Genomic DNA, 18,255 nt, shown 5'->3' with positions numbered 1-18,255 from the left:
GAGAGAAAGAGAGAGAGAGAGAGAGGCAGGAAACTCGTGACATTTTAAATCTTGTGTCTTGGTTGTGACACAAGAATCAAAGTCTTGAGCTACAACTGCTGGCCAGTAGGTGTGAGTGTAGCATGTATTTTTTCTTGCCACATCACCTTTTCTGCGGTTCGGTCTCCACCACGCACCTCAATCACACCAATTATTGATAATGACACTTCAGTGAGCTGAATCCTCTTTATAATGTAAATAGTCCTAAAATGTGGCATAACTCCCAATGTAATAGCAAAGCAAAGGGGCCTAATAGCCTCCCCCACACCATTTGTTCTCCTTCTATTCACACATATTTCAATTGATTCAGAGTTCTTCCAAGGTCACGAATGACTGTCTGCCTGTCTTTCTGGCTGCCATCCGTAACAAGGCTTTTTGTTATGGATGCTCATGGCAGTACATCAGAATTGTGATGGTTGCCTGCCAACCAGTTTCACTCAAGGACATGCCATGGCCGTGGCTACGGAAACACGCTGGAATAATATGATAAGATGTTGCCAACAGAAACCACGTAAAACATTGTTGTTCAGCGATGTGTGTTGGTATAATATGCAGATTCCAATAGTGTCGGGGTGACAAGTGAGAATAGAGCAGGAGCATATTGCATGAGACCAACGTCACTGTATTTGGAGTGAATGGGGAATTATATAGAAAGGATATGCCCAACTGGTCACACAGTGCCATGCTGCAGTATGTGTAGTGTATAACCTTAAACACATGCAATATAAATGCACTGTGTCTGTATATATAATATTTCAGTTATTGTGTAGTCTTTACTCTTTTTATTACTGTTTTTAATTATTTTGTAATTTTTTTATAATACTTTTTTTGATCTTGTTTCTTTTTTTTTTTTACTATGTCTTTAGTTTGCACTTTACCCTTTGGTGCTGTAATCCTGTAAATTTCCCCGCTACGAGACTATTGAAGGATTATCTTATCTAATCTAGTATAACACAGCGTAGTATAGTACAGTATGTGTAGTATATGATAAAGGCCAAGTTTTGCATAGTGTCATGTATGTTCAATTTGATAAAGTAGAGTGTTGTAAAAGTGTAGTAAAGTACGGATAGTGCATGTGTGCAGTATGATGTAGTAGGTCTCTTGCTTCACTTTTGTATCAGCATAGTGAAGTGTGTGTTGGACAGTATAGCATGATAGTATGTGTATAACCCATACAGCACAGTACATTATGTGGGCTACAGTGTAATATCGTAAAGTGTAGTTCAATATGTATGTTATAGTAAAATAGTACAGAAAAAAGGAAATATGTTCAAACTAAAATAAGACAGTATTATTTAGCAAGAATGAGGGTTAAGTGTATCTTCACTTTACTTCAACTGACTGTTCTCCGGTTTATTTTTACGTGCGGGATGCTTCCCTCCCGCCTCCTTTCCTATTTGCTTCATCAGCTCCAATTGACTGTACGCACTTGGCAACCGCTCTCGTGCCTCTTTCATGTCTTTTTCTCTTTTTTCCCTTAGCCTGAGCTCGGTGTGCAATGGGACAAGGGTTCAAGGCAAAACACCGGAAGAAAGCGTGCAAGGGTGGTTTAACACGTCAACCAGGTCTTTGTGTGGAGGAGCCGTGGGTGCAACGTGGGGCACTTCGTCAAAATAATATCCCGGCCTTGTCACAGAGGAATCTCCAACCTGCATGTGCTGTGTTTTTGTGTCTACCAAGAGGCATCCTGTTTATACAGCCCACCGAGCAGTCTCCAGTGTCTCATAAACAAGACTTTATATGTAGAAAAATCACAGCTTGATTGAAAGTGATATAGTGCGGCGCGTCTTTATTTGGAACGTCTCTCTCACGTCATATAAAAATGATTTCTAGATTAAACACAGCAAGTGCAACATACACAACCAAACTCGCTCTGTGGCGTGCAGGTAAGACGTATTGTGAGAGGAGAATTGCTGAATAGAGCCAACAAGAGTTTTTCAATTCTCAGACGTGCCCGGACCTGTAATTAGGGGAAAAATAAGAGCCCCGAGTCTGACTTTGAAGACCTTGAGCGTTGAAAAGCAGCGATTGAAAAGATAACACAAACTGAACTCTGCTCGGTAACTCCTGCCCAGGCCTCGCGTGCAGTTCAGGCCATTTGTAGTGCTTGTGCTCAACATCCTGAATACACCTGCACTTCTGCTTTACTTTATGGTATTGCAATCCAAAATGCCTTGAAATGCACAAGTTAAAATGTTGTCGGTCGCAAATAAAACGTATAATTGTAATCGCTGTCGATAACGTTTTGATATTTTCCGTCGTATCTCTAGCAACAATGTCAAACATCTGCTGGTCTCGACTTCTTTTGATGACACAATGATGAACCAAAAATACAAATAATCCTTACACGTCAACCTTACTTGTGTTTGTCGTAAAAAAATTAAAATATTTTTGCAAACACATACAATCTTTGCCACACCTACGCGGTTTTCAATTTAAAGCCACCACGCGTGGAGTCAGTTGCTGATTTCAAACAGTTTTCAGTAGTAAGACCTGATTTAACAGGAAGGGTCGACATTAATGCTCATAGCTCTGTTAGGCTTATTTTTCCACAGTGGTGTCTTGAGCTAAACGTCAACATAATCGTGTTAGCATGCTCACAATGCTAACAAGCAGACATTTAACATGGTTAAATGTTTGGCTTATTGGCGCACGCTGACATTTAAAAATTGATAATAGCGTTAATAAGTCGTTAATAAAGTATTGGATAACTTAAATGGGGGATGAAAAGTCAGGGGGCATAAATATCTAAAGCGAAAAAACAAAACAAGAGACGACTTCAGGAACAGGCCACATCTCTGCCTCTGACATGGTTTTCCAACCACAGACAACCTAACCAGCAGCTTTCACGTGTCTCACATCACCCATCGATCTCCCTCGGGCTAAAACTCCTCTTACCGCTTGTACTGAAGCTATGTCACACAACCTGCATTTGTGTGTGCGTGTGCGCTCACTCTTACAATGGATTACTCATTGAAAAACAGACAGACAGACAGGTTCAAACAGGACCCCTCTCCGCAAAATCTATATCCTATATCACAACCAGACAATGTCATGTTTCTTCTCCTATCCATCACCTTGATACCTGACAAGGGGGGAGCTGAGTGAAACCTGGACCGAGTGACCCCGTAGGCCACTTTGGATGGAGACGCGCAGCACACATATATCAAGAAAGAGCAGGAAGTGGGAAACAGATACTGTAGGCCGAAACTCCTGGTGTGTGTGCCTGGAAGTGAAAGGCCCACACTTAACTGGGGAGGCCACGGATGTGGATGACAGGGGATTGTGTTAACAAGCGGTATGGCGGTTGTCAGCCATCTGTCATCAGAGGGCGGGGAGGCGATCGTCAACCGCCTCGATCTGCAGACCGAGTGGCAAGACTCCAATAGTGACTTTTGAACCGTACGTCAGCCTTCTTCTTTCACTTGAAAACCAACCACTTGGCACTCTCCTTTTAGAGCGAGGAGATACAAGCGAGGTGGCGGATCACCTACCCGATGGCTTTGATAAGTTGCCAGGTTCTCCCCCAACTCAACCTGCCCGAACAGATTCCGCCTTCGATGCACTTGAAATTACAACACATCCTCGCCTCTTTAAACTTACATACATACCACAAAAGTGACTTCAGTTGCTTTGTGTGTGCGTGCGCACATTTATGCATGGGTGTACATGTGAGGGCTTGTGTGTGTGTGTGTGTGTGAGTGTGTGTGTGAGTGTGTGTTTGTTTAGTGTATAGGAGTGTTACTAAGGGTGGAAGGCATCCTGGGACTGTGGAGGAGGGAGTGTGCCGGCGAGGAGCAGTGTGCAGTCCGAGGAATCACAAAGGGAGGAGAATGAAGGATCCAGCTGCCGTCCGCTGTGTCTCAAAACGCTCCGGAGGAAGAGAGGAAGGCGCCGAAAAAGACAAAGAACACTGATGTGTTGGAAAAAAAAACTGTTTAGGATGGGGGACGATGTGAAGGATGGGAAAGAAAATAGACTCGAAGTGTGACCAGAGATCACGAGGCATTAAAAAAAAGAGAGGAAAGGATTTATCATAGTCCTTGTGATGTGAAAAAAAACGCAGACACATTTGTGTGTGTGTGTGTGTGTGTGTGTGTGTGTGTGTGTGTGTGTGTGTGTGAATCGCCTGTTATATGCAGCCTTCCCACAGGCTGGATGAGTGCAGCCAGCGCTCGCAGGACTCTGACATCGATGAGTCACAGCCGCTGACCTTTCTCATGTGGTTTTCTGAATAAGTGGGACTTCAGTATTTCTGGGATTATGGCGGGCATCAGAGGTTTTTTGAGTTTTGAGCTGGAAGTCCTTCATTTTGCACAGTATACGAGAGAGCACTCGGGGGCACTTTTAAAGGCCGTGAACGGAATGTCCTCGTTATATTGCTGCACTACAGTCAACAAAAGAGAAATTCTCAGTCTATTGGGAAGAAGAGGACTTCAGGCTCATTAGGGGTAAAGTTTCTCACATGCCACTGGAGTCAGACTGTTAAAACCCCATATAAAATGTCCTCTCGGTCGGATTCCTCATAAATCACGAGACTCTTTTCGCCCCAGGTAGTATGGACGTCATCGTATTCCTTGAACCTGCCAACTTTTCCCACCGATTAGTTTGCATTCATGGCGCGTCACAACAGATGAGTCCATCGATCCTCTACCTACGAACGCAGCACTCTGGCCACAACACAGTAAGGCCATTGTCTGAGCCGAGAGAACGTCCATCGAACCCAACTTGGCACAACGCAGCCCGTGACATTTTGTGTGTGGAAACTCGCAGTGGGTGTTGGCCTTCGCCAGCGAGGAGACTCGTGGACCGCGGACTGTTGCAAAACAGACGTTCAGACGAGATCGGGTTCAGACGTTTTAACCCCCAAGACAATAAGCAGACGCAGGGTGCTTCTGTCCAAAAGATAATACCCTCTGATTTATTCTGTGAAAACCTGGTCCTGCCTCGAAACCCAAATGTTGCTCCTGTTTAACGTAACTTGTCATATTTGTTTAGGGAAAATTTAAGATTAAGCGTTTTCCGGGAAAGGTCACGAGTTCTTGGAACACATGGGGCCGATATCAACAGGTTTGTCCAGACGCAGCATCTTGTAGCAAACTTCTGGAACGTCTAAAGCGAAAAAAAAAGAAGAAAAAAAATTCAAAATACTCAACGCTGAGGGAAATGTCTTTTATAGACACTGTTTAAAAAAAGACTAGGCTAAAAAAAAAGGCCCGCTGTGGACAAACAGGATGCTGATCAGCAGAGGCAGGAAAGTACCCGTGACGCATGGGGAGCGGAGGTGTCGCTGTTTGTTCAGGAAGGCAGTTCGCTCTTTGGCCGCATTTCTGGCCATCACATCCCAGTGATGGGAAGTCCCTCCGACTTCTTTGTCTGTTTTGCTGAATGGATTTTATTCATGTGTCACGTTGGAAACGCACTACAACAGGAGGCTGATGTCCTTCTGCGTTGGATGTATCCTCATTTCCTCTCACTCTCATACCTACATGATCGCCTCCTTGTTCCTCTCCCTATGTAATCTCTTTCTTTCTCCTCGAACAGGGTTTCATCTCGCCTGTCTTTCCTCGTCTTTTGTATCTTTCTGATGAGCTTTTATTTTCGCAGAGAGACGTGCATGCTTTTCTTTCCTCAAATCCCCACCATTTTATTTAAACCCTACGGTTTGCTCCAAACCAAACCTCAAATACCAAAGGCTGGCACAAAGTAGGGAAAAAAGCTGGCAAATATAGATCCGTGGAATTCACTTAACTGCCGACAGTGGCATTCCGAAATCTTCGGCAGCCAACGTTTTAATGGGTAATTACAATGTTAGGCTGCCGTTACGGGCCGAAGTTACAAGAGGCAGTAACTCTGGCTTCAACCCTCTCCTCGAAGGAGGGGCTGTTCTTCTTTATTTCCATGTTATCACACCCGCGATGTCGTAAACTCTTCCAGTGATGACATCTCGCTCTTTTCGCCTCCCCTCCCTTTGCTCTTCGTCCTTCTGCCGCAGCCCACAGCTGAAAAGGGTGATCGTCCGCAGCGGCTGTTTTCACCTCTTCCCTCTTACGGAACTTTTAGTTTGCCGCGGAGATGTGGCGGTCTCTTGAGCCGGATCCGACGCAAGGCCGCACAAGTTGCCCATAGCTTTGCGCGGTGAACTACATGGATGAATGCTCTTTGCACGATATGCATGTTCAGCTATTTACTGCTTCTCACAAGCACTGGTGCCAAGCAGTTCCAGGTGGGGGTATACTGTGTGTATCTGACTGATTTACAGCTTGCAGTAAAAAAAAGAGAAAGCACTGGAAGAGGACTCCCATCGGTAGTGATGTACAAACAGCACAGTGTCGTTGACCACAGGCTTCAGTGAGGCCGCAGACGTGCGTGTGAGAACTTGTTAAGCCCTGGAGGGAAGGTGCTGGATGTTGCATGTATTGTTGTGCAGCAGCAACAGCAGCAGCAACAGCAACAGCAACAGCAGCAGCAGCAGCAGCAGCAGCAGCAGCAACAGCAACAGCAACAGCAGCAGCAGCAGCAGCAGCAAAAACAGCAGCAGCAGCAGCAGCAGCAAAAACAGCAGCTGCAGCAGCAGCAACAGCAGCAGCAGCAGCAGCAGCAGCAGGGTGTAAATGGATCGGGATGCAGCAGGGAACCTGACTTACCAGATGGTTGGGAGGTCAATTTTAGCAACTGAGCATAAAACAAGAATTTTCCTTAAACCGGACACAGGCTTAAATTGTTATTGGTCGTCAGTCAATGCAAACAAAATTAATGACCAACCGTGTGACTACAGTTGTATATTATTGCCCAAAGCATAACAAAGCGCTTGCACTGGTCTATCATTTCACAAATGCGTTCCATGTAGACTATTACAGTGATTTATAGGTCAAACAGAGCTATCATAATGTGTCCCAATCACCAACTGCACTGTATGCAGACTTAGTGTTTAGTTACTAGGTGTGTGTATTGGGAAGGGTGTGTTCAATGTCAATGTCTCACTGGGACAATAGAAGTGTTTGGACACGATACGTCACAGAGGAATCCAGACCTTTGAATTCTTGCATCCTCTGTCGGCCATTTATTCCCTCCTACCCCCATTGTTCCTTTCTTTTTCTGTCTCACAAACACACACCACGCACAGACACACAGAAACACACACACACACACACACACACACACACACACACACACACACACACACACACACACACACACACACAGTACCAATAATCTCCGTGCTGAAATAAGTCCCTGAAGGGCTCAGGTTTCACAGAAAATTTGCGGAAAGAAAGGGATTTCCAACATCGCTTCTGAAGCCTATAGGGTTCCATTGGGACCCATTTTGGTCCAAATAACTCTTTTTGGGAGCAAGAGTTTGTCAAAGATTATTGTATGCATAAATGTTAAAGGATCCTGCAGTCCACACACCCCAAAAACAGGGATTGTGAACCATGACTGTTGTGGGTTACACTGCAGGAGTTGAATTAAGAGTTCTCAATAGGTTTTATGCAACTTTTGGCATAATAAAGGGTTCTCGATGAACCCCCGTGGTAGGGTTTGAGGTGAAACCCTTCAAATGTAAGCCAGTCATCAATAGAACCCCCTGAGTGGGTTCTCGTTAGCACTCCTGAATGTGAAAAGGTTCTGGAAAGGATCTCCAGAGGGGGTACATGGTCGAATCAGAAGGGTTTTCTGTAGTACCTCTCCAAAGGGGTTCTGGGTCAAACCTTTCAGACATGGCTCTATACGAATTTATGTTGGGTTCTAAAGGTAAAACCTTCTGAAAGGGTTCCATGTGGATCCTTCATAAAAGGTTCTATCAGGAACCAAAAATTGGTGACCCTATAGGACACGCCAAAGAACCCCTTTGTTGTACTGGTGAGCACCTTTACGCCTCCAAATACGTGCGGCCCACTCGCTTCACTGTCTTCATGGACAGTACTTTATTTTCCAAGGCTGGTTGACCTCAGTAAACAGCCTGCATGGAGCGCTGCTCACCCTTTTCCCCACTCCGGGACGCTGCGCATTGTAATTTTAAAGATGCACTCCCATTGGTTTGAATACTGCAAGTATTTGCGACCGCTCTCCATGGACTCAAGGTTCTTTTTAAGCTCTTGGATAGCTGGCATTCTTGGTTTCTCTTCGCCAGACAAATACTGGGAAAATAAGTTAAGCCTGAAGGTAAACAGCACACTGTCAGCAGACTCGGTACAAACGATAGCAGTGGCTTCCCCGTTTCGAACTCTGTGAATAAATTAACGCAAAGACTTCATTGTAGTGGTGGCTCAGATCCAAGGTGTTGACGCCTGTATGGTGAACACAGCCCTATTTACTAATGCCAGTAACTGGGGAGACTACATGGAGACAGAAGGGAGGCGTGGGTCAGGATACATGAGAAAGTGAGATGTGTCAAGTCTGACAGTGGGAGCCAGAAGGAAGTCAAAGCAGCTGGAATTTCAAAATAAAGGCAGTCAGTAGTGGACTACCCGGATTTGTCCTGATCTGACACCTGTATTATTTATTATATATGTGGAACATTAGGAAAGTGTTCCTATTAGACCGACAACTACTCATTGGATTTGATAATAACTATTGTGGATAAAACATACATATGTATATATATATATATATATATATATATATATATATATATATATATATATATATATATATATATATATATATATATATATATACATATATATATACATATATATGTATATATATGTATATATATATATATATATATATACATATATATACATATATATGTATATATATGTATATATATATATATATATATATATATATATATATATATATATATATATATATACACACACAGCTGTGTCAATTGTTTTCTATACACTTAGTTGTGTTAAAGTCACTGAAGAGGTTTACTTAGGTTTACTAAAATACAGTCCTTAATCTGAAATATATACTTAACTGGGGTATTTATATTATATTTTATGATACTTTGGACATACTTTGGACTTTTGGACATACTTTGGACACTTTATTATAGTTTATGTTTACACATTGGGTACGGTTACTGTGCAGAGTAAAGGTGCCCTTTGGAAGTTTTTGTTCTTTTTTTTTTTTTTTTTTACCACTATGACCGCTACGAAGCAATGTTTTTGTTGAGTTATTTGCACATACTTAAATGACTAAATCAACACACTAAAGATCTTAAAAATTTGGAATTGATGAATTACTTATATATATACATATTTATATATATAATACTGCAATACAATATAGCCTACTTATTATAAACAATTGTCATTGTTATAGATTAAACCAGACAACATATAAATCAGTTAAAGTCAATAATAATTAAGTCAAATGGCATGGATCTGCAAATACTTTACTCTGTGAGAATACTTTCATGTCATTAAAATTTGTGTTGGTAAATGATTTCAGACAGAAGCTTTGGATGGACCAAAACATCATGTTTTTAATCATATTGATATAACAAAATGATAAAATCCTTCGAAGACTGAATCCCTGACTGTACTGGATTGATGTTGTGCTTCTTTTTAAGATGAACTTCTTTTCTTTTTTCTTTTTTTTTTTTTTTTTTTTTTTTTTTTTTTACCATAAAGCGAACCAAAGTTGTATTTTGAAAGTTTTTTCCCGGAAACCTCGCGTGTCCCTCTCGCGTGCTTGATATTCGTCTTCCCGAGCGCGAGCGAGGCGCATTCGCCTTGACGTCCAGACGCTGCGCGCGCGAGACTGGAAGTGCACAGTTTAGTTAAAGTTTAACTTCCAGCGTCTCCAGTCACCGACCATGCTCTGCGAGGGAGAAAGAGAAGAAGCGGAATAAAAAAAAATAATAAAAAAAAGAAAGCCGGACGGTACGCGACTCAATTATGCTCCCGACTAAGTAATTCAGTGACTGGGGAGTGCGCTCCTCCGGGCTGTGGCGGATATACGGTTGACTCAGGAACACGTTTGGGTCTCTTTTTGTTTTGCGGGGAACTAACTCATAACTGTTGTGATGGAGAGCCACACGCTGGCGACATGGCTGCTGTTGTGTGTGCTCCTGCGGCCGTCAGCTACACAGGACACTGCACCTGAAGGAGGTAAGCCCTCAGATAGATATGCGCTCATTGAGACGATATATATATATATATATATATATATATATATATATATATATATATATATATATATATATATATATATATATATATATATATATATATATAAAATGTAATTTATATATTTGTATAGTATTTATTATTAAATCAATACATTTATATATGTTTTTATTTTTAATGAACATTTGCATATTCATATATATATATATATGTATTTGTGTATATATATTTATATATTGAATATAATACATATATATTCAATATACACACACACCAATTGTGTGTGTTTGTACATATATATATATATATATATATATATATATATATATACACATACATATACACACACACACACACACACACACACACACACACACACACACACACACACACACACACACACACACACACGAATGGTGCATAACCAGAGATGAGAGCTCAGGGTGGATCAGGGTGGGATTGATATTACACCAGTGTTCTCAGCGAAATGGCACGACTCCAGGCATCGAATTGTTAGTTGACGAAATCCCACAGCCTGAAGCAGTGCTTCCCCAAAACAGATTGTGGCAACGGGGGAAGGCTTCAGGTCCTCCCCTTATACCTCACACACACACACACACACACGCACACACACACACACGCTCACGCACGCTCACACTCACACACAAGGGGACTGAATTCCCAGATTATTGTCTGATGATGACATCTCTTGGTGTTACAGCAGTGGCTTGCAATGCAACGGCCAAGCAGTCTCCGGATCCAGTGAAAAATAGGGTTTTTGACGCCAACACACACATCAGTAACTTTCCCGATTCGTGGCAATCCACACTGGCGGTAGACTCTAAACAAACGTCGTCATCCATTACCACCCATGTGACCCAACGTGTCCTGAGAGGCTAAACTTGGTTTGGTTAGCATAGCAGCCCGGTGAGTGAGTGGTCGCTTTGGCTATTTCCATTAATAGGGACCCGATGACACTCAACCCGCATAGCTCACAGTAATTGGGCTTTTTATAAGCACTAGCTTCACTTTTATGAGACCTATGTCAACCCTGAGAGCCCTCGCCACACAGGGGAAAAGAAGGATGTTGCCCAATGCCATTATGAGTCATTTAAAGAGCATTAAGGATCGGGAATTGTACCTGTTGTGTTTCACGTCTTCTCTCTAGATAAACAGTGAAGCGGTTATCTCCAGACGCCAACATGTGTACTTTTATTTAGATAAAGACATACCTGCGCACATAGGTAGAGGTGGAAAAAAGGGAGGAGGAGGGACTCCAAAGTCCAAAAGAGCGAGTCAGTTCGAAGGAATTCTTCCGGCTGATGGAGAGAAAGCCAGCGAGGGCTCACATCTGTGTTGGTGTATGCATGTGTGTGTGTGTGTGTGTGTGCGGGAGTCACTGTATTCTCAGCTTTCAACGCCTCGTAGACATATCAAGGCCTCACCTCATGTGTTAGAGATTCAAATATTCGAGAGAGGAGAAAAAAAAGAAGAGACATCCAAAGTTTCCAAAGGTGTCTGAGCTGATGCCTTAATTGCAGTCGTTATGAATCCCGGCGACCTCGGGGCAATCGAAGGCCTTCGGTCCCGTTTGTTTTGCTTCTCTCTTTTCACTCTGCACTTCTAACAGTGGCCGTTCTCTTTGCGGACGACTACACAATCTGCAACTTCATATTGCTTTTTTGGATTCTGCCTTCATCTGTCTGTTTCTCCCTCCCGCTCTCTCGACTCTGTATATGGCCATCCAACATTCCTCCTCGTCTCTCACATGGAACAGCCAGCGCACTCCTCCTCTCACTCCTCTCCTTTTAACGCCTTTTATTTCCCCCGTGTCCCACCTCTCCTCTCTCCCGCTACTGTTAAAGTCTAACAGCTACTGTTCCCCCTCTCTTCCACCCTTGGCATCCACCTTTTAACTTTGCTTCTGTTACGAAATATGGAAAACAGTGGGAGAGAAGAAGAAAGAAAATCCCCTTCCTGGCTCGCTGCTTTTATCAATCTCCCACTCCTTTTGAAGTTATCACTGTTTGTTTGGTTCTTCCTTATCTTGGCTGTCATTAGTCGCTTGCGGACTCATTGCTGCTTTTCATGTCGGCAACATACCCTTTTAAAAGTTGTTGTTCCAGGAAGCAGTACGTTGAAGAGGGAGATTCCAAATGTGTGTGTTTGTGTCAGTGAAGCACAAGACGGGACCTGTGGAAAAAGTTGTGGGAGTGAAAAGGAATCCCAGAGGGAGCCCCTCTCCTCCACCAGCATCCGAAGGCGGCCCGGCCCTCGTATTTGTTTTGATTTGATTTGCATAAGAATGATCTTGATTTCCCCCTCACCACAGTGTTGAACTGCTGCGAGGGAGACGTCCTCTTCTTGCTGGACTCCTCGGGGAGCGTGTCGTCCTACGAGCACTCTCGCATGCTCGCCTTCCTGTCGGAGCTCCTCCTCCCCTTCTCGCTGGGGGAGGACCAGGTGAGGGTGGGACTCCTACAGGTGGGCACCCGGCCGCGCCTGGAGTTTGGCTTCGATGCCCACGGCGCCCAGAGCGGCCTCCAGGGGGCCCTGAGGAACGTCAAGCCTCTGAGGGGGGACACCAACACCGTGGAGGCGCTGAGAATGGCCAGGGACCGGACGCTGAGGCCCGGAGCGCCGGGCGGGGCCCGGGCGGGGCTCCCGAGGGTGCTGGTGTGGTTGACGGACGGGGTGAAGCCGGGCGACGTGATCGAGCCGATGGCCGAGCTGCGGGAGGAGGGCGTGGCGGTGCTGGTGGTCTCCACCGGCCACAGCAACTACCAGATGCTGAGGCAGGTGGTGACCGAGCCGGTGGAGAGCAACCTGTACTTTGTGGACATCGACGATATGAGCATCATCACAGAGGACCTGCGGGACGCCATCATCGGTGAGTACGGGACGGGGCGGCAGGGGGTGTTTGGGGTTGAATATTTGTAGTCATTATTTCTGTGTTTAATAATAATCACTTGAGTTGATTCATATTTCACAATCTTGAAATCGAGTCACAACACAAATTCTTTCGATTGCACCACGTTGGTTTCTGGTTTGGTTTGTTATTGAGACTCATTGTGAGATGGAAGATGACCGATGGCCTGGCATCACGCAATCCTCAAAAACTGTTGTTGAATAAATTTTAAAATGTAATTATTATTGGAAAGTGATATGATTTCATTTAACTATTCATTAAAATGGCATTGGGAAATATTTTTCTCCATAATAATAATAATGGAACCACTGACCGAAATCGATTTAAATCTAAGCTTATTTATCATGTCGTGCACCATATTTACTGTCATTTTATTTGAGTATGACGTTCATGCTGTAACGTTTCACAGCTTCCCCTTTAAAAATTCCCACAATGCAACAAAACCAAGTGGTATCCAGGGTCTGAATGCAATAGAGTGCTAAGGGAATGAGTCCTAAAACCTACATTAGGATTTGGGGTTTTGCTTTCGTGAATTGGGAACATTTCATGTGTCAACTGTCAATGCAATGTTAACTTTACGATGTTGGCCGACCGAAACACGACAGCCTCGACTCAACCCTGCTCATTCACGCATCCAAAATATCTCCTGCGCTCCTCCCCGATTCCACACATGCTCCCGAAGACAGTGAGACTAAATGGGAAGCCGGGACATTGAGAGTGTCTGTGTAAGATGAGTACCTGTAATGCGATAGGACGATCTATTATTGGATTAATGATTCAATTTCTGAGACTGAGACTCACGAGGGACACCTCAGCAATTACACAGTATGTACTGCAGCTGTAAGACATGATGCATAGTATGAAAAAGGGTCTTGTGCTCAACAAGGAGAAATGCACCGGCCCATGCTCGGTCCCTCGGGGTCCGATCGCAGAAATCAATGCCTCTGTGGCATTTGTTATTTTGTTGCAGGGCCTCACTGGGTTGGCTATTTCAAGTTATCTTATTGCAAGCACTACAAATACATCCAGAAACCCAAGTCTGGCTCTCTACGTGGGCGTCTGTCTGAAACCCATTTTTAGCACCGCCTTGTTGTCTTCCAGTTCGTCAACAAGGTTTTTTTGCAGATTTACGAGCAAACTTTTCTTCTTGTTCTTGTTCTTGTTCTTCTTGTTCTTGTTCTTGTTCTTGTTCTTCTTGTTCTTGTTCTTCTTCTTCTTCTTCTTCTTCTTCTTCTTCTTCTTCTTCTTCTTCTTCTTCTTCTTCTTCTTCCTCCTCCTCCTCTTCTCCCTCCTTACAGAGATCATCCGAGCCGAGCGCATTACCGTCCGCGACGTCGCCACCGACTCGGCCACGCTGCAGTGGCGGCCCGTCCTGTCCGGTTTGACGGGCTACTACGAGATCCGCTTCAGTTCGCTGCCGCCGGGAGGAATGGGAGGCAGCGGAGGAGGAGGAGGAGGAGGGGAAGGTGGAGGCGGGACCAGTCCGAGCACCAGTGGGGGTCATTACCAGAGGTTGACCAAGTCTGCGGATTCAAGCTCTGCCAGGCTGACGGGCCTGAAGCCCGACACCACCTACACCGCCACGCTGACCCCGGAGTCCAACGATCAGGCGTTTAACACGCTCTCCATCACCTTCTCAACAAAGCCAGGTTGGGTTGCATCCTATTTTCATCTCAGAGAGTGTCAGATCCCAGCACTCTTTCATCACCTCGCTAACTAACTTGGATTGGGTTGGCTGCTGTGGTGCAAAGGACAAAACTTCTCTGTTTTTATATGCTTTTTTTAAAGTTGTATTTAATTGTAAATTGATTATCTTGCAGTTTCGAATATGTCTTTTATGGGTATTATTCACTATTATTTGTCATTTGATGTTACTGCTTATAGAAAAAATCCCTTAAATTTGCCACTAATTTCACTTTGAAAATCTAAATGTGTGTTGAATTGTACGGTCTGCAGACAAAATTGGACCATTTCTGCATGTTCAGCTGACCTGTTGTGCACTGACTAAAAGCTACTTATTAACTTGACTCATGGGAAGGTTATTCTGCTCATATTTTCTGACACTGACTCAACATTTCTTCTACCGCCAGAGGTGCTGAGCCCCGCCGTGGTGACGGTCTCTGAGTCGGGGCTCACCAGTGTCCGGTTGAGCTGGGGTCCCTCTCAGCCCGAGGCGGTCACGAGCTACTACGTGGAGTACTCCGCCCTGCCCAGAGGCAAGCTCCACGCCGTCACCGTGGGCCGGACGCAGAACTCCACGCTCCTCAGGGATCTCCAACCAGACACCACGTACTTGGTCACGGTCAGCGCCCGGCACGCCTCCGGCGCAGAGAAGGCGATGTCCGTCAAGGTGTGCACTCAGGAAGGTGAGCCACGTGGAGAGAAAACGCAGCCTCTCCATTCCTACTCTCATCTCTGAAATTCCCTTCCTTTTTAAATCTCTGGCTAACGACCGCTGCTCCCTTCACAGTGACTCCAGCCCTGGCTGACCTCCAGCTGACCACGGTGGGCAGTGACTCGGTGCAGGTCGACTGGAGGAGCAGCCCGGGCGGTCTGAGGGGCTACTGGCTCACCTGGGAGGGACAGCAGAGCTCGGCCCCCGGCCAGCGCTCCTCCTTCTACCTGCCTCCAGACTCTCTGTCCACGCGCCTCACACACCTGCCTCCGGCGACCAGAGTGTGTGTGTCGCCCATTTACAGGACGGCGCGAGGGGAGGGGCTGTGTTGCACCGCACAGTTCAATTCAAGTGAGTGGTGGAGTTCTCACGTTAGTCCGGTCCATATTTTAGGCGTTAGCGTGGGGAATTTACAAATTTGCTTTCTTTGAGAGAGCCGGGATGCAATTAGCCTGGCTTTGCATAAAAAACAGATTAAACAAATGAGACTTCTTCTCTTTTTTTTTTCTTTACTGTGGAGGCAACAGATTGGCTGTTTGCGCTAATTAAAAGTTCAAAAAGTTGAACAGTTTGCTGAACATATGCTTCAATTACTGATGAGCAGGTTGATACCTCTCTTGCATCAGTTGCTCAGCAACCAGCAGAAGTTTCCAAGAAGTTACTGGAATCAGTCAAGACATTTTCCAGACAGATGTCCCGCACCAAACTGCTTAATTGCCTTTTTTCTGCAAAGGCCTTTGTCTGGGTTTGTCAAAGGAGTAACAGCGTGTGAATCAGCGAGCTTTTTGAGGTGCTTCTAGGGGGATTTGGTCCCTTTTGGACAGAGCTGGCCCGCCGTTTTCATCTTTTGTGCTAAGCTAAGTTAGCTGGCTACCGGCGGAAGCTTTTATATTTCCCATACAGACTGTGGTGTAATGGTATAATGTGGAAGTAAACGGTTCTCGTGGATGTTCAACTACGACATTGAACTTCAACATTTAATGGCAGAATCACTGTCCTGGTTAAAGTGAATAAATCAGAGTCTCCTTTCTACCAGGAGACTCTGGTAGAAACAACATGAGGTTAATATTATTAACCTCTACCAGGGTAATAATATTACATACAATTATGTTTCATTGGCATGGCATTCACCTCTTATTTCATCGGTGTGTAGACGTAGAATTTGTAGAGACATGTCATATATGTTTTTGTTTTTTTTGTAATTGGGGTTAACAGACCCTCTAAACAGGAACATGCTTATGTTGGTCTGATTGAAAAGGTTTACATCAGTTCCATTTGACTGAGTGAAGAAGATTAATTTTGCCCAGATGTTTCAATGTATGATGTCTCAATGTATGAATGTCAACGTTTCAACTTGTCCTCCTCCTCCCTCTGCTCTTTAGATGCACTACCATATGGCTACCAGTCATAGCACCCCAGAGCTGCAAGTGATCCCTACCAAACATAGAGGCCCGATGCAGGCAAAGAAGAACGCTGACTTTTCTTCCATCGCTCTTTTCCGTTGCCTCTCCCCTCTGTGGACGTCATCCAGGAGAGCTGTGTGGTTTTGGCTCACTAAGCACTCGTGTGGAAGCCAGAGACACTTGAGAGTGGTCCGGGACAATATGGCCACATGTTAACTGCTACGAATCTGCAACACAGAGGACTACTTGCTTTTCCCCTTTTTTTTCTCATCTTCTCTGGTTTACTTTCGTAGTAAATGTATAATGCTACAGAGTAAAGTTGCAAGCATGGCGTGCGGGGAATGTTGGATATTTTATATGGCTTGTTTCAGAGAAGGGCTTTGCACCATGTGTGGGCTTGATGCCCAAATCAGCTTCTTTTTTCTCTACTCCAAATCCTGCTAACCCACAGAGAACATCTGATGTACATTTATAATGAACACTTACGAGTTGTACCTAAATTACTTCGCTTTCAGCACATGCTTAATATTACTGTGTGCGGCGAGGGAATGTCAACGTCCCTAATAACAGGGTCACTGGGATTGCTTTGAACGGAGCTTCTACATGTCCCGTCGCTGCGGAGATGCTAGGTTTTATAAGAGTAGTTTCTGCCGGTGAGCATGGATCCATTATTCATATTTATTAATCAGGAATCATGTAAGTAGGATAATTAATAGAGCACAGTATTTATAGACATGCTGTTTACATTTTAAGACTGTTACCTTTATTTTTAAGTGAGTCTCTGCTGCCCCCTGCTGAAAGAATCCTAACAAGCTTACAGCTGGTCTTTTACTGGTATTCTCAAATGTATTGTTTAATGTTGGTTGACCACTATTGAAATGTAACATATGTAATAGAAAAATGCAATAAATTCCTTTAATAATGTTGTTTGTACTAAGTGTATTTATTAATAGTATTATGATATAATAAATCAATTAGTATTGTGGAAATATATGGACTAACTCCACTGATTTTAGGAGTCATGAGGACTCATGACTGTTCAGGAGCTTTAAAATGATCTAGCAGGCAGAGTGCGACAAAAGAAATCCAACATTTTTGGGAGTTTGACTCACTTTGGGGACTCAAATTCAGGATATTTTGGCCCCTGTTGCTTCAATAGAGGCAATTATTCTTAATAATTTCTGCCGGATCTTGGGAAATACAACAATGTTAGTCTATTATATATGGGAATGGACTACAAAAGTATACACCACATTAAAAAACAACCGTTAACCTGCTTCATCTTAGTTGTCCTCTTCTAAAACTGCAGGACAAGCATGAAATCTGGCACAGCCACAAGCTTTAAGTAAGTGTACCTAAAAGTATTCTACATAATCTATAATTTCTCATCAAAATTTGTCC

At 44.1% G+C, this 18,255-nt stretch overlaps 1 protein-coding gene across 1 annotated transcript; it reads left to right on the top strand.

Annotated features, from left to right (window-relative positions):
- The first annotated feature begins 9,736 nt into the window (after positions 1-9,736).
- On the top strand, positions 9,737-17,778 carry vwa1 (von Willebrand factor A domain containing 1). Its single transcript, XM_068596780.1, has 6 exons — positions 9,737-10,109; positions 12,460-13,017; positions 14,355-14,705; positions 15,147-15,422; positions 15,527-15,802; positions 16,834-17,778. Exons 1-6 carry the CDS (start codon positions 10,025-10,027, stop codon positions 16,860-16,862), a joined length of 1,575 nt encoding a protein of 524 aa, XP_068452881.1. The 5' UTR covers positions 9,737-10,024; the 3' UTR covers positions 16,863-17,778.
- The last annotated feature ends 477 nt before the right edge of the window (positions 17,779-18,255 follow it).

The sequence above is a fragment of the Clinocottus analis genome, unplaced genomic scaffold (assembly GCF_023055335.1).
Source record: "Clinocottus analis isolate CAN_PGR_092001 unplaced genomic scaffold, fCliAna1.0.p SCAF_4, whole genome shotgun sequence".
Lineage (NCBI taxonomy): Eukaryota > Metazoa > Chordata > Actinopteri > Perciformes > Cottidae > Clinocottus > Clinocottus analis.
The sequence above is the reverse complement of the archived record's forward strand: the minus strand, read 5'-3'. Positions and strand labels throughout refer to the sequence as shown.

Excerpts from the sequence above, each read along its gene's own strand:
- vwa1 (XM_068596780.1), top strand. The coding sequence starts at position 10,025 with ATGGAGAGCCACACGCTGGCGACATGGCTGCTGTTGTGTGTGCTCCTG. Across the intron at positions 13,018-14,354 it reads CCTGCGGGACGCCATCATCG|AGATCATCCGAGCCGAGCGC; the intron begins GTGAGTACGGGA and ends CCCTCCTTACAG. Across the intron at positions 15,803-16,833 it reads CACCGCACAGTTCAATTCAA|ATGCACTACCATATGGCTAC; the intron begins GTGAGTGGTGGA and ends TCTGCTCTTTAG.